Consider the following 24,043-nt stretch of genomic DNA (forward strand, 5'->3'; position numbering starts at 1 on the left):
GTTTTGCAGTGTTATGTTGTGTAATTGAAGAGATAATCAGACCCTAGGACAAGAGGAAACAGCCTCAAGTCACACCCGGGAGGATTAGATTGGATATGAGGAAAAATTTCTTCACTGAAAGGGTGGTCAAGCATTGGAATGGGCAGCCCAGGGAGGTGGTGGAATCACCATCCTTGGAAGTGTTTAAAAAATGCATAGATGCACTGCTTAAGGACATGGTTTAGTGGTGGACTTGGCAGTCCTGAGTTAACAGTTGGGATTGATGATCTTCAAGGTCTTTTCCAACCTAAGTGATTCTATGATTCTAATTAGACCCTTCCTTTTAATATTGCTCAATGAGTTAAGTCCTCTAAGCTTCCCATGCAACCTGTTCGAATAGCATGATGTCCCAATATAAGTTGAGGAATTATTGAAATTCAGAAGTGTTAAGTCTTAAATTGGCAGGAGGAAAATATGTAATGGCAATATATTGAGTGGAGAGCATTATGCAGGAGGTCACCAAAACACATACAGTGTCTGAAATTATAAGAGAGCTAGGTTTGGCACTGACCACTAATAACACATATGAGGTATTCAGGACAAGGGTAATCAATGCTACAGGTCACTCTGCTCAGCTGGTCATGAATATATTATCTCCTGCAGAAGCTTCACTCTTCCTTCTTTACAATATCACACTGTTGTTCAAAAGCATTACAAAAGCTTTTGCTCATTTGGAAATGTAAATTACTACCTTCTGTGCTGCCAGAGGTACAGCATACCATCAAGACAGAAGAATCAGTGTAAAGCCATACATTTGGGGCTATGTAGTGTTGCTTTCTTGCTTTTACCAGGGACATTTAATGTTTTTCTAACTACCTTACTTAACTGTGGCCAGCCACAGCCTCGGACAGGGGGAGCAACTGCTGTGTAAGTTTCTCCAGTTCCTGGGTCTGGTGCCTTTTAATCTTGCTGGCTCTTTCCCTTTAAAAACCAGGTGCTTGCACGGAAATGCATCATCCGTACTCCCTAGAGCCCTGATAGCCACATAGTGAAAGCTTGTGCCTTTAACCTTAACCTATTATGAGGTAGAAAGGAGCCTGAATCAAAGCCCAGGTAGAAAAGGCTGTTTTGAAATTTGGAAACATTCATTTTGGGAGCTGCAGTTGGCTCCAGATGTATGCCTCCCCACACAGCACAGCACAGATCCACATGTCTAGCCAAAGCATTTGCACTCTTACCCTGAAATTGTTCTTCCATTGAGCCTGCAGTTTCCCGTCCAAATGAATGAGACTTCTCAATGCAAAGGGGTTTGCAGTCCCAGCACCAGAGGACAGTCGTTTGGCAAGTGTCTCGGCCTGAAAGAGGCTGGAGCAAACTCTAGGCAAGCAAAACCAAAGCATGCATGCATGCCTTTGCATTCCTGTCTCGCTTCTCTGAACAGAGATCTTTCAGCTGTCAAAACCATACTGTTTTGCTGGCACATTCTCACTTCTCCCTCAGTGATATTTTATGGGGCCTGTCTTCTCCCACACCTTTGGGGAGAAGGCCCCACAGAACCAGCAGCCCCCAGGGCTGGGTGTGCAGAAGCTGTTGGGGGCCCCACCGTGCTGGAAGAAGAAGGGGTCTGTGCCACGACCACAGGTGGCTTTTGGATTAGGGCCCCCAATGCCTCTTGGAGGAGGTTCTTGGCTGTAGAAACTGGTGCTGAGCATTTAGCAATTAAAAAGTGCACCGCATTTATTTATTCTGACTGCAAGGAGTTTTGTCTGAAGGGATGCAGCTTCTTCAGCAGCATTATTATGCATGGTGAATAATGCACATAAAAATATCCAGCCAGTTCTGGGGCTGGGCTTTTTAAATAATGCTTATATGTTTTTAACTCGTTAACACTGTAAGTCTTCAAGTTCTTGTAAATCATGTAAGTATTACAGTATTTTCAATGTTTTATTCCAAGTCATACTAAAGCTTGTTTCTCAGAGTCATAGCACCAGACTCTATGAATGTCCACCAAAGTATCTGACTCTTAAATTCTCTGTTTGTGTCACAAGGGAGTATATTTATGTCATACGGGAATAGTCTCCTGCTTAAAATAGGGATCTCTGTTCTACAGGATCTGGGCAAAATACATAAAGATGTAGATTCTATAAAATTTCTCCCTGGAGTTTTTATTTTATACATAAATCTGTATCAGTCATATTTCAGTGTATGGGTATTTCATTTTGCTCTATGAAATTAGTCTAAGGCTGCTGCTATTGAGGTATCTCAAGTAGTTTATGAAGCTTGGTATGTCCCAAGCGTTGAGTTTGGGTTTTTTCTTCTTAAAGATTTTTGTAAAGTTAAAATTTATTTGTATTTTGTTCAGCTTGTCTGCATATTATCCAGTGTGTATCAGAGGAAAGACTTTTAATATATATATAAAATGTTCACATACTGAAGTAAATTAATAAAGCTTCCTTTTCATGTGAAAGAGGTAAAGAAAAGTACTTGGCCAATACAGTACCATTAATCTATTCTCTTTTCTCCTTTCTCTCTTTACCTCTCTCTCTACAATAGAAGTGGAACAAAAAGGTAATTAAATACCTTTCCAATTATATATATATATATTACTTATGTATAGGCTAAGTTATTTAACAGTTTAACGTTTTAGTTGAAATACTTTGTCATTAATTCTCACTACTTTTTTGTTAAAGTTTATTTAGTATCTCTGCTGCTCAACTTCACCAGATAACTCATTTTTGCTGAAATTTTTTTACCAGTGCCACTTTTTTCATTAAATTTCTATTCAAAGGTTTAGATAATTCATGCTTCTCCTGGCCCAAAGATTTTAGAAAGTGTGCATATGTATGTATGTATGTGCATAAGTATATCTAATTACAGCATAAAAATCTCTTGGAAATGGCGCCCCTTTATTCAGCAACTCTGGGTGGATACTTGGAGTCCAATAGAGCAATGTACTTTTACACCAGTTACTAAACCTGATTTTCATCCTGTCTCACTCTCCAGAGGCTATTACCAATTGCTGCATTTCCGAAAATAATTGGGTTATGCTCTAAGCAGGGAGCATGAATGCAGGATCCAATCTGCCAGCCCTGCGCTACCAGGAGCGGAGCGTGGTGGGACACCTCTTCACACCTCCCTGCTGCCCATCCCATTGTCATGGTTATTGTGCTACTCATGCTCACAGAGATCAACATTACAAATAACCAACAAATATTCTCCCTGCAAAGCGGGTGCAGTGCCTCCAGGTCAGGAGGGTGCTACCAGGGATGATGAGGGCTGAGTGAGCCAGTTTTGCTCCACAGCATCCCACCTTTTGTCTCTCCATCCAGCTGGATGGCCTCTTGGCGTTGGCATTCTCGTGATGCCAAGGTCAGCCAGGCACCACTCGAGCCTCCTCCCAGGCAGTGAGCATGCCCTGGCCCCTCTCAGCCCCCCTGAAGTCTGAGCAGCAAAGCACCCCCAGTTAGTCAAACTGCTCTTCTGTGCTCCTCTCATGTAACAATAGAAGGTATATGTTTTTAAGTTTAAATTACTACTATATTTAACAGGACATTTTTTAACTGATTAAAATCTAGACCTTGGGTTCCTCTCCAGTAAACTTTATTCTTTTCCTTCCTTCTTTCCTTTCTTCCTTCCTTCCTTGTCTTTTCCTTTCAGCATCCATACGTCATTCATTTTTAATTGTGTGGACTGCATGTTTCCTGTGTCCTGTAGCAGCTTTGAAAGCCTCATTTCTAGTTACACTACAGACCTGTAGATGGGTGTTTCCCCCTCTGTTCCCTCTGCTTTAAACGCTTTTCCTAGTTGCTTAGGGATTCGCCTCTGCTTTGCTGTTGGTACCCTGTAAATATTTAATATTGCTTGGGCTGTAAGGATGGGAATTTCTTTCTCTTATTTCCATTTCTAGGCCACTCTTCTGTGGGCTGTTAAATAAATATGTGGATCAATTCCCCAGGAGTTTACCCCTTCACCTAGTAGGTACAGATTCACTGCAGAATATAATCTGGAAATACAAACCCAGAAATCCTTTGGGGGCACATATTCATTTCAGAGTTTACAAAGGCGAGTGGTCCAAGTAAGTACATCTGTAAAAACAGATTTGAAAAGCAGTAAGAAAATGAGCCACAGTTAATAGAGAAAGCTGGGGAGGGGGAGGCATGGAGTGAAATCAGTTTGGTGGAGCAAATCTCTTTGTAGAGACATGGCCAGCAGGAAGGCTAGTCTCCAGCTACGAGGCATTGCTCTTGGATTTCCTCTGATCTCAGGTGTCCTCTGCTCCAGAACTAAAAGCTGTTGACGTGTTTGGTCCATCCACCCCGGCCTGTCATTAACTTTTTTTTTTTTTGTTTTAAAATCTTTTTTCCCCTCTGACAGTTTTTCTTTGCCCTGGACTGCTGAAAGGAGTATACCAGAGCGAACACTTGTTTGAATCTGACCACCAATCTGGTGCCTGGTGCAAGGACCCTCTGCAGGCGTCTGACAAGATCTACTACATGCCCTGGACACCATACCGGACAGACACGCTGACGGAGTACTCCTCCAAGGATGACTTCATTGCTGGGAGGCCAACTACAACCTACAAACTCCCGCACCGGGTGGACGGCACAGGGTTCGTGGTGTATGATGGGGCTTTGTTCTTCAACAAGGAGCGAACCAGGAACATAGTCAAGTTTGACTTGCGGACAAGGATAAAAAGCGGGGAGGCTATTATAGCTAATGCAAATTACCACGACACCTCTCCCTACCGCTGGGGAGGCAAGTCTGATATAGACCTGGCTGTGGATGAGAACGGGCTATGGGTAATCTATGCAACAGAACAAAATAATGGCAAAATAGTCATTAGTCAGTTAAACCCTTACACGTTAAGGATTGAAGGGACGTGGGATACTGCATATGACAAGAGGTCAGCTTCTAATGCCTTCATGATCTGTGGGATTTTATATGTGGTGAAGTCTGTGTATGAAGATGATGACAATGAAGCCACAGGGAATAAAATAGACTACATCTATAACACTGACCAAAGCAAGGATAGCATGGTGGATGTGCCCTTTCCAAACTCCTACCAGTACATTGCTGCTGTGGATTATAATCCCCGGGACAACCTCCTTTATGTATGGAACAACTATCATGTTGTGAAATATTCTTTGGATTTTGGCCCACTGGACAGCAGAGCAGGTAAGAGTTTTAATACTGAGCCAAAATCTGAATCGGGCTGTCTGTTCTTCTTGCAAATAGGGTATAAAATTGAAGTACAGTCCTGTCTTACTGATCTGCCTGCTGTCTGTAAATTAAGCCCTACCCCAAGACTGTGTTGGATATTAAGACATTAATACGTGTAGAATATTTTTTTTTATAATCTTAGTTTGAAATGAAATGAAGAAAGGAGTGTGCTATCCATAACTAACCTGAAACAGTCCTCAAATGTCCACGCCTTTGTTTGCATCATAGGGTAGCAGTCTTTTCTCCTTAATTGAATTTTCCTCCATACATCAGATTATCTTCCCTTCTTCAGGAATTTTGGCAAAACAAAGCATGGAAGCTGCTGTCACTGCAAACAGCTGGGTGGAAACTGCCAGCCAGCTTAAATGGTTTTGTTGGATTAAACTGGAGCAGTTTGGGCTGTTTAAGGAAGCCACCACCAATTGCATGCATGTGCATGCACCCGCAAGTGTGGGTCTAGAGTCGGGGGGGGGGGGGAATCAACAACAAAATCCTCCAAATTGTTGATGTCTTAAAGCTGCTTTTTAAAAAAAAAAAAAAAAAAAAAAAAAGCATTTCATGACAACTATACTTTCTGTAAGAGAGGAGCATCTGGCTCCCAGAGGATTCCCAGCTTTTCCACCTTTTTTTTTCTGTTAGAAATTATGCCAGTAATTACTTAGTTGGATTATATTCCCTTAACGTTACCAACTTCATTGTTTTGCAAGTATTATGTTCACAGTTGCCACTTCATTAGTAAAATGACTTAGCCTAGATTGTGGCCAAACTCATGTAACGGGTCAAGAATTTCTAAACAGCGTTTGCTCAATCATTTTCAAATGTTTACTGCTATACATGATGTAGTCATAGTTATCAGGTTGTTCCTGTGGTGGACTGTGTACTTCAGAAAGGCTGAAAAACTAAGAGGAAAGGTAGAATTAATATAATTTGGACAGTAAACAATTTGATTCATAACATGGCTATTCCCAAAACATACTTCTTTGTTAGTAAGAAACTCGGAAGTGGATGAGTGGATTCAGGGCTTCAGATTGCAAAAGAGAAGTCAAGAGGTTTCTGTTTGCTGAGCTTTTATTTTTCTTTTCCTGTGTGCAGCCTGTTATCCGTATAAAAAATGAATCAAGAAATGCTGACAGAAACTCTGGATATGAAAATCTTGGGAGGGGTGGAATAAAAATAGTAAAATGGCAATGAATTTCTCATTTTTATACAAAAATGTAAGGAAGGGGAGAAGGAAATCTTGAGAGGTAGATGAACAAAACCAAGTGACTATTAAGAGAGGAGCAGGAATGTTTTCAATTATGTTGACCTCTGCAAGATCTCAGATGAGCAAAAAATGAAGTAATACTTCTCATTCTCCCGGCTTAATGATGAGCATGTACTTTCTGAGTGGTGGAGTGAAACAGCAATTTGTGAGCTATTGGTTATCCCCAAGGAGTGAAAATCAATTGCATCCCTTCTATTTCACAGAGTTCCTTTCCTTTTCAGTGAATCATTTCCAGGTATTACAGCAGACTCTCTGCTGCCATTTTTTCATGCGGTGACCATTGTCAGTAACACTGTCTTTAATTTAAAAAAGGCCATAATCAGTGAAAAAGTTTCCTATATAAAAGGAAGTGGTTTTCCCCTTTTCCCCAGTCTAAACTGGTGAGATAGGAGAGCAGGTGAAAACCTTGCGTAGGACTGAAATTCTGTGACATGCAAGGATTTGATTTGTCTTTGTGTTACTCTAGATTGAAGCCCCTTTAATTTCACTCATGTTTGGATGACAATTTAAAATTCCCCAGTGCCCCAGATGGAAAACTGAAAAAAAATTTTGGCTTCGGGTGGTAAAAATGAGAGGGTGAAACTGATGTCAGGGAATGTGGTGAACCTCTTCTGATGTTCTTCTCGTGCACTTTTTGATTGCTTTGTAATCGTAGAATCTTAGAGTCCTTTAGGTTGGAAAATACCTTGAAGATGATCCAGTCCAACTGTTAACGCAGGACTGCCAAGTCTATCACTAAATCATGTCCTTAAGCACTGCATCTACACATTTTTTTAAACGCTTCTAGGGACGGTGCCTCCACCACCTCCCTGGGCAGCCCATTCCAATGCTTCACCAGCCTTTCAGTGAAGTTTTTCCTAATATCCAACCTAAACCTCCCCTGGCATGACTTGGGACTGTTTCCTCCTGTCTTGTTGCTTGTTACCTGGGAGAAGAGACCAACCCCCACCTGCCTACAGCCTCCTTTCAGGCAGTTGCAGAGAGCAATAAGGTCCCCCTGAGTATCCTCCTCTCCAGGCTAAACAACCCCAGTTCCCTCAGCTGCTCCTCATCAGCCTTGTGCTCCAGACCCTTCACCAGCCTCGTTGCCCTTCTCTGGACACGCTGCAGCACCTCAGTGTCCCTCTTGCAGTGAGTGGCCCAAAACTGGACACAGGATTTGAGGTGCAGCCTCACCAGTGCCGGGTACAGGGGGACAATCACTTCCCTGGTCCTGCTGGCCACACTGTTTCAGATACAGGCCAGGATGCTGTTGGCCTCCTTGGCCACCTGGGCACACGGCTGGCTCATGTTCAGCCGGCTGTCAGCCAGCACCCCCAGGTCCTTTTCCCCCAGGCAGCTTTCCAGCCGCTCTGCCCCAAGCCTGTAGCGCTGTGTGGGGTTGTTGTGGCTCAAGTGCAGGACCTGGCACTTCTCCTGGTTGAACCTCATATGTTCAGCCTCGGTACATCAATCCAACCTATCCAGATCCCTCTGCAGAACCTTCCTGCCCTCAGCAGCAGATCAGCACTCCCCCGCAACTTGGTATCATCTGCAGACTTACTGAGGGTGCACATAAAATCATAGAATGTGGCCACAAAGCTGAATTTTACGTGTGTTTCTCTTCTCTGAAAATTTCTGAGATTTCCTTTTTGACAGAAATGCATAAGGATCCCATTATTACCACACTGTTTTGCGGGTTTAGAGGACTTTTGCGAGGACTGCTCTGACAGCAAGTAAAATTCTCATTGACATAGCTCAAATGGGCCAAAGCATTTCAATGCAAAGAAAAATAGCTTTGCAAACGGAGTTTACTGCTCTATTACCTGTACAGCCTGGCTAGTATAAATGTTATTTTTTGAGTAAATCAAACAGAGCACTGATTTTGAATTGAATGGGTGAGCTTGACACCAGGTTTTGGTTTTTTTTTTTTCAGAGAGGAGCTGGGAGACCGTGTCTCTTCCAAGTTCAGTGCAACATATTTTTTGGTTAGCACCGAATTTCATGCTGCATTGCTTTATGTAATACTAAATATATGGCTGGCTTAAACCCAGCTCCTTCATCAAAGAGCAGATCAGGAGCTGATGCAACAGAAGACCCAGGATGTTTTTATTTGGTTATTTAGTTATTTATTTTTTACAAGATTGGATTGTGGATATTTATTTCTCCTATTCCAAAATCCTAGTATTTCTCTTGTTTAAAGCAAGGCAATGTTCAATGCAGCCATTTTCCCTAGGGCTGCAGTTTGAGTAGCAAAATATGTAAACAATATCTGCTTAATTAGAAAATAAAAGAAAGATTATAAAATTGATGGGTTGAACAAATTGGTTGTTAAAAAACAATTAAGGGTGAAGTTTTAGGGGAAGAGCTCTTAAAACCACAAATTGATCTTAACAAGGAAAGTGATACATTTAGCTACTTAAGTAGCCAGTAACATATTTGAAACGTATTTGAAATCTCTGGTATCATACATTTCAAGGATATCTGAAATAAAAGATAGGTTCTGGGAGCTTCAGTTCACATAGAATAAAACATTTTCTGTCATTTTCCAAACCATTCAGGGAAAATGGGAGGCAGCAGGAGTTGCTTAGCTTATAGGAAAGGCAGGGATCACATCCTCTGGCTCTTCACAGTGATTAAACATCTTCTATGAGTTTTAATTAGAGGTATGTTTGTGCATGTAGGTTTGGAACATATTTGAGATCTTCACTGTCACAGAGCTTCTCTCACCCGCTGTTAAAAAAAATAAGCTTTTATTCCTTGGTAAATGACTGTCAAAACCTGGAGTCTCTGTGCTCAGCTTCTGTAGCAGCTGAAGGTACCAAGGAAGACAAAATACTCTGAAGTCTTATGTGAGGCACAAAGCTGAATTTAACTCATCTAAAAGCAATTCTGTGCTCTTGATTGAATTAAAACCAATTGTTCATTTTTCTCAGAAATGGGAAAAGCTGCATTTTAAGGATTTGTCGCACTCTTTTTATTTCCCTTTTGACTGGGATTGTTTTTGTTTATCCCAAAAGCAGTTTTGAAAGTAAACACTCCTCAGTGCCTGCACATCCCAGGAAACCTGTCATTGATGTCTACGTTCAAGAAGTGAACTTGACTATGCCAAAATTCTTTGAAGCAATTTTCTTTGAGCTGTATGGCCATAAAATGAGGTTTCTGGAGGATGCTTCTCCGTAAATGCTTCTGAGCTTTTGGCCTATTTCTTTGTAGCTGCTCTTGAGTTTGCTAATTTGAAGTGATAGTGAGAGTAGCTCTGCAACTCTAACAGTATTTTCCATAAAATTCTTCAAGAAGTTGAACCTAGAGAATTGTTCAGGTTATTTTTTTATGTGCCCCACTAGACATGTGCAGACAAAGAAATGAAAGGCTGTATCAACTGAATGAACAATTTTCTGCAACCTGATCGGTCTTAATATTCACCAGAGTTACCTGTTTTAATCATCACCCACTTGTGATACAGTCTGTGTAAACAAATTCAAGAAAATATCAACAAATCCTCCTCTCCAAAAAGGTAAAGTGCTCCCATCATACTTCCCAGTGCCGTGCTGCATACAAACACACATCTCCTCGCTTTGCATCTCTGCACCTCCCCAGGTGGTCATGGCTCCTGCCTGGGCACCACGTAGGGATTCCTGGGCAGCAAAGAGATCAGAAGAAGAAAGTTTTGTCTTTAAATGTCTGAGGTGCCCCATGCCAGTGCCAGCAGCTCTCACGTGGGGGCTCGGGATGAGCACAGCTGTACATTTAGACCAGGGGTACAGACTGGAGCCTGTCCTGTAGTTCAGCAGTGGAGAAGTCCAGGGAAGGACTTGAACCGGGATAAGGATCCCTTCTGTGTTTGTCTGGGACTTGGAAGTCCTGGCAGCCATTTCCAGTCAGATGGGAAATACAGACCTCCCGTTTTAAATTATGTCAGGGAAACCCAGGCATTACAACACAGGGTATTTAAAAGATGTATGAAGTTAATAAATGCATATGCCCAATACATAAGGAGGACAGTGATATGACATAAGACTTCTAATACAACCTCGTTGTGCTTAAGTGGCTTTCATAGATTGCATATTAACACTGTGGACTGCCAGTCCAGTAATCGAATGCGATACGAACCTTCCATCCATATCTGTGATATTTAAAAAAACTCAGAGGGTGCATGTCAAACTTCTCCACATGTTGTTAAATATTGTGGGACGCTCTCTTCACATGGGATTGCAACCATTTTATTCAGTAAGAGTGGTTAGGTTGTGGTTTTGTTGTTTTGTGGTTTTGTTTTTTTTTTTATCCTAAAGCAGTTTTACAATGCAGATAAGGTGAAACCTCTGTCCTTATAATATGCTAATTAAGTGCATTTCTGTCTTGGGTAAAAGATATGGCAGTATGGTGATGAATAAGAACTTTAAACACATGTGACACCTCGTTAAAATGTAATTTTCACATCATAAATCTGAGGCCTTTCCTTTGACAGCTGAGTAATGTGGATAGTGGGCAGAGGATCTTGAATGTTTCAAAGCTGTCACGTGCTAATAGGTAGCTGGAAGCGGCATCCTGCTCTGCCTGCCTTTAACGCCCTACATCCTTGCCTGGGAAACGCATCAAAAGGGCTGTCGAATCTTAAATCCCACTTGTGCACAGGATATGAATTGCCATCGATTCGAGATCCCATTGATATAAGCCACACTTAGCATCTCTGAAGTTGAATTTGGGCTGCATTTTAAAAGGCTGGCCGAGCTATTTTGATAAGCAGCTTCTCCTGGTGGACAAGGACCATTTTTAGGGAGCTGCTGAGTGTTTAATTGTGGCTTCTCCTGTGTTTTTTATTTTCCAGTTCCTTTCCTCCCATCTAGGAGCATCCCTAGCTCTCTCATTCCTGTTCCTCTTCATTGCTTACAGTGACAGCTGCTGGTTGCACAGTGTTGCTAGAGTTTTTCAGAGAGATCAGCACTCGCGTTCAGCAGCCTCTGCTAAACACGCACCATGACTGGAGCCCTAGCTTTTATCCTCTAATATTTGCCCATATATGTGTCCCATTTCTTCTATAAATTTCAGCCCCTTTTTGCTGTTTATGATAGGAGGACATGTCTAAGTCCGGAGGTGAAGAAAGCAGCACGCCTTTTATAACAATGCTGGCACCTCAGCCTACATTTGCTGGCCAGCTGGTACCTTAAGCTCAGAAGGACAGGAAGATATTTCACTTAACTGGGGTGTGCTAGGATCCAGAATTGCATTTGTTCCCCATTTTGAAGCCTCATTTGTCTCTTTATTTTTATCCTGTTTCAAATTTTCCTTCTTTTTGAGCAGTGTTTGATTAAAAAAAGAAAAGACAGAAAAGTATACTACTGGACACTTTTCTGGAATTAGGGATTTCTGGTTTTTGTTAGGAAAGCTCTTTCCTCTACCATCTCACAAACAATCCTTAAAAAGTGCAAGATTATTCAGCCTCAAAGTACTCCCTTTGTGGAACATTTCATAAATATTAATACTGTTTGGTTAGCACAGTGCGAGTATCTGCATTACCTCTCCAGTACAAATAAATACGTGGTTGCTTGTTCCTCCTGAATAAACGTGTACTTCTCAGTAGGACCATGCACAGGAGATAGCCTTACCAAAGGGAGGTGGAGGAGCCCTCCTTTGCCTTGGGTCACTGCTCCCAACTCTGAGGCACCTATTTGAGCCAGCCTGAGAAAATGATACAGCAGACCTACCCCACCCAGAAGCTAAATGGAATGCTGCGGCATCCTCCTTGAGGTCATTGTTACCATAGCAAACCAGGCAGGAATCTGCCGTAAGACCTGCATGCCGTGGAGTCACAGCTAATAACTGTGGGCTGGGGTCCTCCCTTGGGTGCTGGGCCGGTGGGCAGCCAGGACGGTTGAACTGGGGGAAGGTCAGCAAGAGGTAAAATGATTAAGCTAAACTTCACTTTCAAGCTTCAAAACAAAAGAAGGCTGGAGAGTTCGGCGCTTTATAATCCTGTCAAACACCAGGAGGGTGAAAGCACCTTGCCAAGAACATGTCTGAAAAGCTGAGATGGCTGTTCCTGGCAGCAAGCATGGGAAGTACCGCCGAAGATAGCAGGGTGATTGCATAGGGAAAAAAGCATTAACTGTGTATGAAGGATGTTGGCTCTTCCTCTTCTGCAGCGAGCTCTTTGACTTGAGGAGTTAGCCTGGAGTTATGATTAATTGTCATTTCATTAAGTTCAAGACCACCAGGTTGTCACACTGATATCCACCGCAGCTTATCAGTCCGATGCAAATACTTTGCATCAAACCCAGCTATGAGTGTGCCAGCCCTTTGGGTCTGAGCTGTTTCCCAGAGGCAAGAAGTGAAATGTGACATGGAGCAAATGTCCGAGGCCGCCTTTTTGCAGGAGAGGACTGCATCATGTACTAGAGACAGCTTTTGAGCATTGGATTTTTATGCACGGATTTTAGTGACAAATGCATTGTTTATCCCTTGGTCAGCAGATTTTTCTATCTTGTGTGCAGTGAAGGGGGATCTGCACAAGGCTGGGGGTTTACCCCAACAAGAGACTCGAGGATGTTCTATTTTTGAGCTGTTCCCTCTGCTAGCTTCTCTCCTCCTACCCCAAAAAAGGCTTATAACCTGCCAGGCTTTTGCTCAAGGCATTATCCTCTCACCTTGGGTTGTATCTGTGCACCTGATTCCTCAAGACTGGCCCTGTATGGTGCAAACACCTTCTGCTCCTTTCAGCTCTGCTCTGGCCTGGCTGTCGGGACACTAGCCTAGCTTGGGGCATGGGGTCCTGGATGCTTTCTTCATGTGCCAGCTTGGGTTTTTTTCTACTGTTTTTAAAATGAGCAGCCTTTATGCCTGCTCCTTTACAAAAATACCTCCACCATGGCAGTTCATGGGTCTGGATCGCTCTCCTCGCTTGTCTGCCACTGATTGTGTTTGTTCTAGAAATGACTACTGTAATATTTTTAGCAGCACTTATTAAGACTCGTCTCCTGAAGTCTAGTTCAATGTTGCTAATTAACTTCTTCAATGCTGCCAGCACTCTGCAGTGCTGCCGTTAGAGGTTTTCTTTCCTTTTTTTAACCAATAAAGCCAAGAAAGCAGATGTAGATACCCTGCCATATTCTGCTTTAGAGTGCAAGCAAGCAGAGGATGCCCTGGATGCCCTTCATACTCCTGGCCTTGATACTCAGGTTAAAGAGACATAAAAAGCTCTTTACAAGTAAGCTACAAAATCACTGAACCTTTACGGGGAGGCTTTACAGAACCTTCCTGTGACTTCAGAAAGTTGTGCTGCCCTTAGCATCTCCCCATCCTTAAGATGTGGCAGCAAGTCAGCTTGCCAGACACATGAGGTATAACTGTGCTGATAAAAAGTACCCCAAGGCATACCTGAGGAATGGAAATGCTCAGAAGTCCAGCTGAACTCTCATGGTAGGGTAGGATTTGATGGATTGCTGATAGGAAGGGAATTTAGATTAAAGGTACAAAAAGAATCTCATTAGCCATTTTGAAGATCTCCACATTCTGGAAGAAATGGGACCAGCCACAAATGGCTGTGAAATGCTATTTAGTGATGCTGTCGGCAACCTGATAGGGGAAGATAGGCAGATTCCAGAGAAAAGAGATAATAGGCACTTTGAAGCACAGCTTAAAGTGCATTTTGGCATTAGTAACTATGCTAAATCAGGAGAGTTGGGTTGTGAAAAAAAAACAATAAAACGGTGTCCATTTCTTTCAGATGAGTCTGCCGAGTATGCATGAGTAAAGTTTAATATAATGAAAGAGTTTCTGGGACAAAATCCTAAAGTGCCTGGAGAGTTTCAGCTCAGCCATTATTCATACAAATCCTCTGAAGTTTGTGAGAGTTTGGACTAGGAACTTCAGGAGCGAGTCTGCAGTGGATTTCTGTTTGCCCTGGAAGGAATTGCATTTTGCCGGTGGGAGACTTTCTGACTTCCTGATTTGTGTCTAAACCATCCGAATCGATGTACATATGTATCAGTATAAATTGTAAGCTGGAACAAATAGTGAATATCAGTAAGAATTTGAGTCATAATATCTGCCATACATTTTTATTTGAAAAGACTTTTTTTAAGGGTGTACTCATGATTGGAGGGCAAAGGCAGTGACGAAGGCTTAGGTGAAAGAGATGTGTCCATTAAAAGAATGTAGTGATTGTTCACTGTAATGGGATTTTTTCACTGTAAATAGGATTTTTGCGTGGTTAAAATGTGCTGAGAGGAAACAGGAGTTAAGGCACATTTCACTGAAACATGGGATTTGGTTTAAAAAGATTGAATAAGCAAACTGGGTGTTTCATGCTATGCAGCTCCTTGGCTCTGTGTTCTCACAGAGTATCAGCTGCTTGAGACTGAAAAAGGAGGCGGGGGGGGGGGGGGGGGGGAAGCAAAGAAATATCACAGCAGAAAACTATGGAAGTCATACGCTGGCCACAACAGAGGGTGGGAAAATCACCTGCCTTTATTCCAGTCTGAGCTGGCTTACTGGGATGCCATTCATGCTTCCCTCAAATAGCTGGAATAAACTAACATAGCTACTGAAGAGATGAGGCATTAGGCAGCTCAGCAGTTCTTTTTTATCTGTTGATGTTAGGACTGAGATGGGGAAAGGGCTGTGTGTATGCTGCAAGCAGAGAGAAAGTGGCATCAAGTATAGATATGCCAGCAGAGAAGAAATCCTTAGTCCGTTTGCAGGGTCTTTCCAATATACCGTGTGAAGAGCTTTTGTGAGCCCCTGTATATCGGCCTCAAATTCAGTAGCCCTTCTGACTGTGTTAGATTATTCCCTCTATCCAAGGCATGTGTAAGAAGGATGCTGTGGTTTGCTGAAGTCAATCAGCCTGATGTGATGTTTTGTGTTCTTGTACTGCTGAATTAAGCAAATGACTGGTAATGGTAATGTGAACACTGAGGCTACAGAAGCAGGAAAATACTATGGGAAGGCTGCATGGAGAAGAAAAAGAGGGTTTGGTTTTGGTTGTTGGCTTTTGTGTGTGTGTGTGTTTGGTGGGGTTTTGTTGGGGGTGTGTTTTTTGTTGGGTTTTTTTTGTTTGTATGGGTTTTTTTGAGGGAGAGGTAATAAAATATATTTGCTTCACAGGAGTATATGTATACACTGGAGGGACTTACAGCCATGACTATTTTTGGCCTTCTGCATGTACACGCTTGCTTTTCTCACTGGACAGTGACTGCCAAGTATTTTCTTGGTGCAATATTAAGTGTTACAAGTTATTCACAGGAGATATCCTCGGAGTGACTGGAACAGATTTTATTGAATACAGTGTTGTGCTCTTCATCGTGGTGAGTATCAGATCTGAGTGAGGAACACTAGCACCCAAAAAACAAGGCAAGGTGGAGAGCGGTGTGGAAAGTTTCTGGTCAATTCATATAGTTTCAGATGCAGGTTCATCCAGTGTTGTGTTGAAAGAGGTGCCTCTGCCTGGTGCCTTGCTTGTAAATACAAGCTCTCTTTATGGATAAACAAAGCCGCCTCCTGAGCTCGATGGGAAGTAGATGAAGCTTTTGGGCAGACTGAAACTGCACAGTCAGAACATGGTATGTTGTGTTAGGCTGTTGTAATGTGTTCTTCTCATATAAATGAGTTTAAATTGACTCTGGTATGAAGAGTGGAACAGAGAATTAAATTAGATTAATAGATTTTTTAAGACCAGAAGGGACCATTAGCTCATTTAGTCTGACCTCTGTAATGCATTCGATTGGATTTCATCCGCTTCCTCTTGTACTGAGCCTAATGACTTGACTTTAACTGGAGTGTACCTTACAGAAAGGCACACAGACAATCATTGCATCACTTCATGGAGTGCCTTTCTTGGGTGGATATTCTCCTCTAGTGTTAAAGAGGTAAAATAGTATTCACGTTGTAAATGTTTTGGTTATATTGCCTAGTCAGTGACTCCTTTTTGTGCCTTTTTGCATCGTACATAAAAAGTCAAAATTGTGCTTCTTGAATTGCATGCTTTGCACCTTGCTCTGAAGATGCTCAGGAGGTTGCTTTCTGTGACAGTTATGGGTAGGTCTGAGATTTTTAGATTTTTTTTTAAAGGTATTAGAAACTTGTCCCATGGAGTGTGAAATTCCTGAATAGACTGTGAAAGCAAATAGTTCACTAGCAGTGAGAAAACAGCTTTCTGGGCACTAAAATCAAGAAAGCCTTCTACTTTCAGATGTGTACTTTATGATTAGTGTTACTAAATGTGTCTGTAAACTCTGCTTTTCAATTAGAAGAAATTACCAGTCTGCAGAGCTTGCATACTGCTCTCTTAATGCCACTTCCATTTTTATATGAACCAGAGTGGTAGGGAGTGACATTTAAACTTCAGAGTTTGTCATCAAGTTCTAATTTTCTCCTTGATGTGAACATCTGTCCATTGGAAAGGGCAAAATCTTGTTCCAGCAGTTTTTCCATAAGGTATTGGAAGATTTAATTCCTAATGGGTTTTCTGATTGTTGGTTTAGGGTTTTTTTTGCATTTTGTTTCCCATACTCTTTTTATGGAGCTTGTATTTACACTGGGTAGAAAAATTTGATGATGCAAGGCAGTGAACTATAGAGGATACAAGAAGCATTTTGGTAAATAACCATTTATTTTATTAAGAGCGTTGCTGTACTGGCAAATTCTGGTGGAAGAGGTTGTCATTTTCTTAATATACAAATATAAATGGGCTGCACTAAAAAAAGTCTTAATTTGAATTGAGATACTATGCTGTCAGAATATATTTTTTCCTTCTAACATCATATTTTGTGATATTTCGGATAAACTACCTTTAGACATTTCTTTAGGGTTATTGACCACCTAAGAGACACTTTATTAAGGCTGTGGCTTCATTAGATTAAGCACTGTGAGAGTAGACATGATACCCCCTCTTTCTTGTTTTTTCAATGGAGAGAAGAAACCTTAAAAATGGGCATCTGTCAAGGAAGGCTTGGGAAGTCCTCTCTTCCCTTTGCAGTGTAATTTGTGACCATGGTGATCTTGTGCGTGTTTGGAAGTCATTGCCTCAACATAGCTGACAGTGTGTGTATCAGCTGTAACCAAAGAAAAAAAATTCAAATTAGCAAAAATGACTCCTACATGTCTTTGGAGCTAGCTGGTACAGGGTAATGCCAGTGGGAGTTTTGAGCTACTGATTTCCATGCAACCCGATTTGCACATTGAAGGCAGTAAGCATCACCTTGCTAAACCATGGCCTTTACATGTTTCATTACATTTCCCCCTTATGATGACTTCTAGGTTGGGGGGGAAATGATGTGAAAAGTTTTTTTCTGCAGTTAGTTGACATTTAGCAGTGATGACTGTTTGCTTTAGCGAGTAGACCCAGAGCTGTAAAAGCTGGTCACCTCCAGATACAGGTTTTGTTACAGTGACCTTACTGTCCTATTCCTACTTTGATTTGAAAACTGGTTTTAATCTGCAGAAGGAATAATCATGAAAAATATAGCATGCATCAGTGCATTTCTTTAATTTATCTTCCCAGGAAGGCTTGCGGATACAGAAGCAGCAGACATAGGCTTGTGCATACCCAAGGTTTATCCACAGCTTGCTGACGTGAGGTTAAAATGTGATTCTTACTTCTGTGCATGGACTGCAGAGACCTGTTTAGCATCATGGTACTAACCTGATTCCTCCAGTCACTTTGTGACATGACCTATTTCCTTACTGGAGGAGCTTAGAGGAGCCTGTTGTTCCTTTCCCATGGAGATGAGGATCTTTTGTAGGAACAGAGGCGCTGGTGTTTTGGGAGGTTACTGCTACCATATAGCCCAGGGCTGGCCAAGAATGATCACACGCCTCTGTGGGTGCATCTTGCCACAGAGGTTGCCTGTTAACCATTGTGGTTGTGTCAAAAATATGTCTGAGGCTTTTGATATCAAACAGGGGGCCAGGGAAAAGGTGAGCTTTGTGGCTGCCTGCAAGTAAGGTCTTTAAACAGCACTAGTTTGAAAGTGGACATAGCAGAAGGCCAAGGACCACAGGAGGAAAGGCTCTGTGTATCGTGGAGCGGCCAATAATAGTAATGTATGCCCAGTAGATCATAGAACAGAGTAAAATTACAGAATGGTTTGGAATGGAAGGGACCTTAAAGACCATCTAGCTCCAACCCCACAGCCATGGGCAGGGATACCTTCAACTAGGCCAGGTTTCTCAAAGCCACATCCAGCCTGGCCTTGAACATTTTGAGGGATGGGGCATCCACAGCTTCTCTGGGCAGCCTTTTCCAGTGTCTTGCCACCTGCACATTAAAGAATTTCTTCCTTTAATCTACATCTACTCTCTTTCAGTTTCAAGCCATTCCCCTTTTTCCTTTCATCCATGCCTTTGTAAAAAGTCCCTTCTGGTGTTCTTGTAGGTCCCTTTTAGGCACTGGAAGGCTGCAATAAGGTCTCCCTGGAGTCTTCTCCAGGCTGAAAAACCCTGACTCTCTCAACCTGTCTTCACAGGAGAGGTGCTCTAGCCCTCTTATCATTTTCATGGCCCTCCTCTGGACTTGTTGCAACAGGTCCATGTACTTTTTTATGTTGGGGGCCCCAGACCTGAATGTAGTACTCCAAGTAGGGCCCTACAAGAGCAGAGCAGAGGGGGAGAATCACTTCCCTTGATCTGTGGTCATACTCCTTTTCATGCAGCCCAGGATTCAGTTGGCTTTCTGGACTGCAGGCACACATTGCTGGGTCATGTTGAGCTTCTCATCCACTAACACCCCCAAGCCTTTGTCCTCAGGGCTGCTCTCAATCCATTCTCCACCCAGCCTGTATCTGTGCTTGGGATTTCCCCAACCCAGGTGCAGGACCTTGCGCATGACCTTGTTGAACTTCATGAGGTTCACACAGGCCCACCTCTGTCAAGGTTCCTCTGGATGGCATCACTTCCTTCCAGTGTGTTGACCACACCATAGAGCTTGGGATCATCAGCAAACTTGCTGAGGGTGCACTCAATCCCACTGTCCATGTCACGACAAAGAGGTTGAAGAGTACTGGTCCCAGTACTGACCCTGAGGAACAACATTCGTCACTGGTCTTCACTTGGACATCGAGCCTTTAACCAAAACTCTTTTAAGTGCAACCACCCAGCCAATTCCTTATCCACTGAGTGGTCCATCTGTCAGATCAATGTCTCTCCTGTTTAGAGACAAGGATGTCACATGGGGTGGTATCGAATCAGTCCCAGCCAGCACAGGGTTATGAAAGGCAGGTCCTGCTTGACCAACTGGATCTCCTTCTACAACAAGATGACCCACCTACTGGATGGGGAAAGGCTGCAGATGTTGTCTACCTGGACCTTGGTAAAGCCTTTCGCACCGTCTCCCACAGCATTCTCCTGGAGAAACTGGCTGCTCATGGCTTGGGCAGGGGTACCCTGTGCTGGGTTAAAAGCTGGCTGGATGGCTGAGCCCAAAGGGTGGCAGTAAATGGAGTTACACCCAGCTGGTGGCCGGTCACAAGTGGTGTTCCCCAGGGCTCAGTACTGGGGCCAGTTCTGTTTAATAACTTTATCAACAGTCTTGGTGATGGGATTGAGGGCACCCTCAGTTAGTTTGCAGATGATACCAGGTTGTGGGGGAGTGCTGATCTGCTGGATGACAGGAAGGGTCTGCAGAGGGATCTGATCAGGCTGGACCCATGGGCTGAGGCCAGTTGTATGAGGTTCAACCAGGAGAAGTGCCGGGTCCTGCACTTGGGTCACACCAACCCCACACAGCGCTACAGGCTTGGGGCAGAGCGGCTGGAAAGCTGCCTGGGGGAAAAGGACCTGGGGGTGCTGGCTGACAGCCGGCTGAACATGAGCCAGCAGTGTGTGTGTCCAGTGTGCCCAGGTGGCCAAGGAGGCCAACAGCATCCTGGCTTATATCTGAAATGGTGTGGCCAGCAGGACCAGGGAAGGGATTGTCCCCCTGTACTCAACACTGGTGAGACTGCACCTCGAATACTATTTTCAGTGTTGGACACCTCACTGCAAGAGGAACACGGAAGTGCTGGAGTGTGTCCAGAGAAGGGCAATGAGGCTGGTGAAGGGTCTGGAGCACAAGTCTGACGACTGACAGCTGAGGGAATTGGGGTTGTTTAGCCTGGAGAGGAGGAGGCTACCTAAATGGAGGTTGTAGGGAGGAGGGAATAGCTCTTTCCTTCCAGATAACTAGCAACAGGACAAGAGGAAATGGCCTCAACGTGTGCCAGGGGGATGTTTAGGTTGGATATTAGGAAAAATTTCTTTACTGAAAGGCTGGTCAAGCATTGGAACAGACTGCCCAGGGTGTTTGATGCATCACCATCCCTGGAAGTATTTAAAAAATGTGTAGATGTGGTGCTTAGGGTCATGGTTTAGTGATGGACTTGGCAGTCCTGGGTTAATGGTTGGACTTGATGGTCTCAAAGGTCTTTTCCAACCTGAATGATTCTGTGATTCTATGAAATGGTTTGCACAAGTCCGTGTCAGTTGGTCTTCCCTCATCCACCAATGCTCTAAATCTGTCATAGAAGGCCACCAAATTTGTCAGGAATGATTTGTCGCCAGTGAAGTCATGTTGGCTGTCACCAATCACCACCTTATTTTACATAAGGCTTACTGTAGTTTCTAGGAGGATCTGCTCCATGATCTTGCAGGGCACTGAGGTGAGACTGATAGGCCTGTACTTCCCCAGGTCTTCCTTATTTCCCTTTTTAAAAATGGCAGTTATGTTTCTTCTTTTCCAGTCCATGAGGAGTTCACTGGACTGCCACGACTTCTAAAATGTGGTGGATAGTGCCCTAGCCACTTCATCTGCTGGTTCTGTCAGGACTTGCACAGATGCATCTCATCAGGTCCCATGGACTTGTGCACCTTCAGGTTCCTTAGATGATCTGGAATGTGATCTCCTCTTACAGTGAGCAGCTCTCCATTCTCCCAGTCCCTGCCTTTGCCTTCTGCAGTGTGGGAGGTGTGGCTGGCACACTTGCCAGTGAAAACTGAGGTGACAGTGTCATTGAGTACCTCAGCCTTCTCCACGTCCTGGGTAACCAGGTCTCCCATTTCCTTCTGGAGAGGGTCGACATTTCCCCTAGCCTAGTCTTTTATCACTGATGTACCTATAGAAGCTTTTCTCGTTGCCCTTGACATTCCTGGCCAGAGTTAATCCTGTCAGGGCTTTAGCTTTCCTGACCTGATCACTGCCTGCTTGGACCATTTCTCTGTCTTCCTCCCAGGCTACTTGTCCTTGATTCCACTCTTTATTTGTCTCCTCTGCACCTTTCCAGTTGTTTGTTGGTTTTGTTGTTGTGCTGTTTGGTTGTTTTTTTTTTAAAGGAAGCCAAATCCTTTTCTGGTGGCCGTGTATAGTGAGCGAGGACATGAAGGAGAGAGGAGGGCTTAGGTCGCCCTTTTTTCCACTTTGAAACTACAGAAAACAAACAGTATTTTTCCCTGAAATTAGAAAAAAGGGAGTTTTATGAAGTCTCTTAACATGCATGGCAGACCCTAGCCTGTCACTAAAGGTGGCACTTCCCATAGCTTGTGTGAGTTATTAGAGTGACATCTTCAAGCCTTTCAGTAAAAGTGTGTATTTGGTGGGTTTTTAGAAACCTGTAAGAAAGTCCTTTGGATGTTTCCATATGGAATTCTAGAGATCTGTTTTATCTATCCTGGACTTGTCATTCTTCTATTACAAGAGATTGATCATTGATTTTTTTTTTTATATTGTTGCATATTTAACAATAAATCTGAGTGATGTTCTATTCCCAGCTGAGTCTCCAAGAAATGCAACTGTTTCTCATTATGAAGGGGAAAAAAAAGTAATTAAATTTTAATTATTTTTCCCTTTTGCCCAAATATCTTCAAACAGTGCAAATTAAATAAAATTACTTAACCGTGACAAGCACTTCTGCCAATTAATCCCTGAGAACTGAAGCTGGAAAACGTATGCCACATGCATACAGGCAGTCACACACAGATGCCTGGGAAAAAGAAACCCAAAGGAATCGAAGAGAGGCATGAGTTAGCCAGCCCAGTGGAGGCATGGGTGGGAGTTAAGTGTTGGCGATGTCCATCCGCAGGCTAATCTGAGCTCTTTGCAGCTTCCCATCTGATACTCCAAAGAATATTTTTCCCTTCTGGCTTAATAGCTAAAGATTAATTGAAGTTCAAGAACTCAGTATTTCTAGTAGCCTTTATACTGAAATTTAAGATAGGTAATTTAACTTTGAATTGATTTTTTTCTTCAATTTGAGTTTTTGCTGTGTGCATATTTTTATCTTGGCTGTGCTTGTGCTTCCTGAATTACAGGCAAGATTACCAAGAGATATTCATTAGACAAATGTGTTTATTAACAGTGTAAAGATTCTTACACTGAATGCCTGAAAACTGGATCCAGTTATTAGAAAAGGAAATCTTTCAGTCAATTTCAAAGCATTAAAGAAAATAAATCACCTTGTCTGTCTGAATTCTTATATAGCTCGTTCATTACCTATTGGAAAACACTGATGCTTTTTGTAAGAGCAGTGCTTCAGTGACAAAGTTAGCCCCGTTTCTGAATTTTAGCAGATTAAAAACCCTGCTTGAAGTTAATGACCATGTCCCAGGGAAGTGACTGTTCTCCAGAAAGACCTCCATTCACTTCTGTAGGGAGGTTCTCCAGTACAGGCATCTGGAGGCCCATGTGACTGTTGCTGGCTTGCTAAAAGCCATAGCTGTATCTCTGAGATGTTTATTTAGGCCTATTTGGTATTCAGACTTCATCTTCTAGCAGCTGAATTAAATGCTGAGCATAGAGTCATCTGAAGCTGCTGCTGCAGGAAGTACAGCAGTAAGTAGTGCACATTTTAGATACGTACGTGTGCATGTGTGTATAGATAGATAGATATTTGCACATCGATTTGATGTATTTGAAAAAGTAGGATTTGCAAACTAAATACACACTTATTCTCATGAAAGACAGGCATGTACTCAGCTTTACAGACAGAGGAGAGGGGTTTTTTTTTCCTCTTTGGATGAAGCTGTCTCAAGCAATGTACATGTTCTGATAGATACAAGCATTTGGGAGGCTTCCCTGACTACTCAGACATCAAGATGTTAAGTAGATCTAATTAATCAGATTCCACACATCACTCCAAGTACAACATGGGGAATTGATACATTTCTAACCCTTTACCTATTTTCCCTCCTGTAGGACGCTCTAGGCAAGACTAGTTGGGCTTTGACAGAGCAGTGAAGGTCCTTGGCTCTGTCGGACCAACATCACATGGCTGATACTAAGCTTAATGTGAAAGGAAAAAGGCCTAAACCAAACCAAAGTGGGGCAGCAAGACTGTAAGGGAATGGGCAGGTTTCTTGGATTTGGTGATTTTCCTATGGTTTGCAGTGAGGCAAAGACTCGGTCCTAACTGACACTGTTAGACTGTCTTGATTTGTTAGGCAATGGTTTCCAACTTCTGACGTTCCCAAGTGTAGTCACTGCTTTGAAGAGGAGAGAGCATCAGCCTGATGGAAATTCAGAAGCAGATTTTTGAAGGCAGTAAAGGAGTCATCCAGGTGGCAAATGGGGACAGCTGGGACACTGCTGCTTTCAGTCTGCTCTGTTGAAGTTGAAGGGTTTTTATACCATTGTGG

At 42.9% G+C, this 24,043-nt stretch overlaps 1 protein-coding gene across 14 annotated transcripts in view; it reads left to right on the forward strand.

Annotated features, from left to right (window-relative positions):
• Window positions 1-24,043, forward strand: part of ADGRL3 (adhesion G protein-coupled receptor L3) — a 527,115-nt gene that overhangs the window by 334,853 nt on the left and 168,219 nt on the right. For 10 of the 14 annotated variants that reach the window (XM_040596934.1, XM_040597007.1, XM_040596917.1 and 7 more), the window contains 2 exons: window positions 2,533-2,547; window positions 4,354-5,154. In XM_040596934.1, coding sequence (XP_040452868.1) covers window positions 2,533-2,547; window positions 4,354-5,154 — 816 coding nt within the window. The remainder of the gene's footprint in view (window positions 1-2,532; window positions 2,548-4,353; window positions 5,155-24,043) is intronic. The other 4 variants (XM_040596942.1, XM_040596967.1, XM_040596981.1 and 1 more) reach the window with 1 other exon arrangement.

Source organism: Falco naumanni, chromosome 1 (genome assembly GCF_017639655.2).
Source record: "Falco naumanni isolate bFalNau1 chromosome 1, bFalNau1.pat, whole genome shotgun sequence".
Taxonomy (NCBI): domain Eukaryota; kingdom Metazoa; phylum Chordata; class Aves; order Falconiformes; family Falconidae; genus Falco; species Falco naumanni.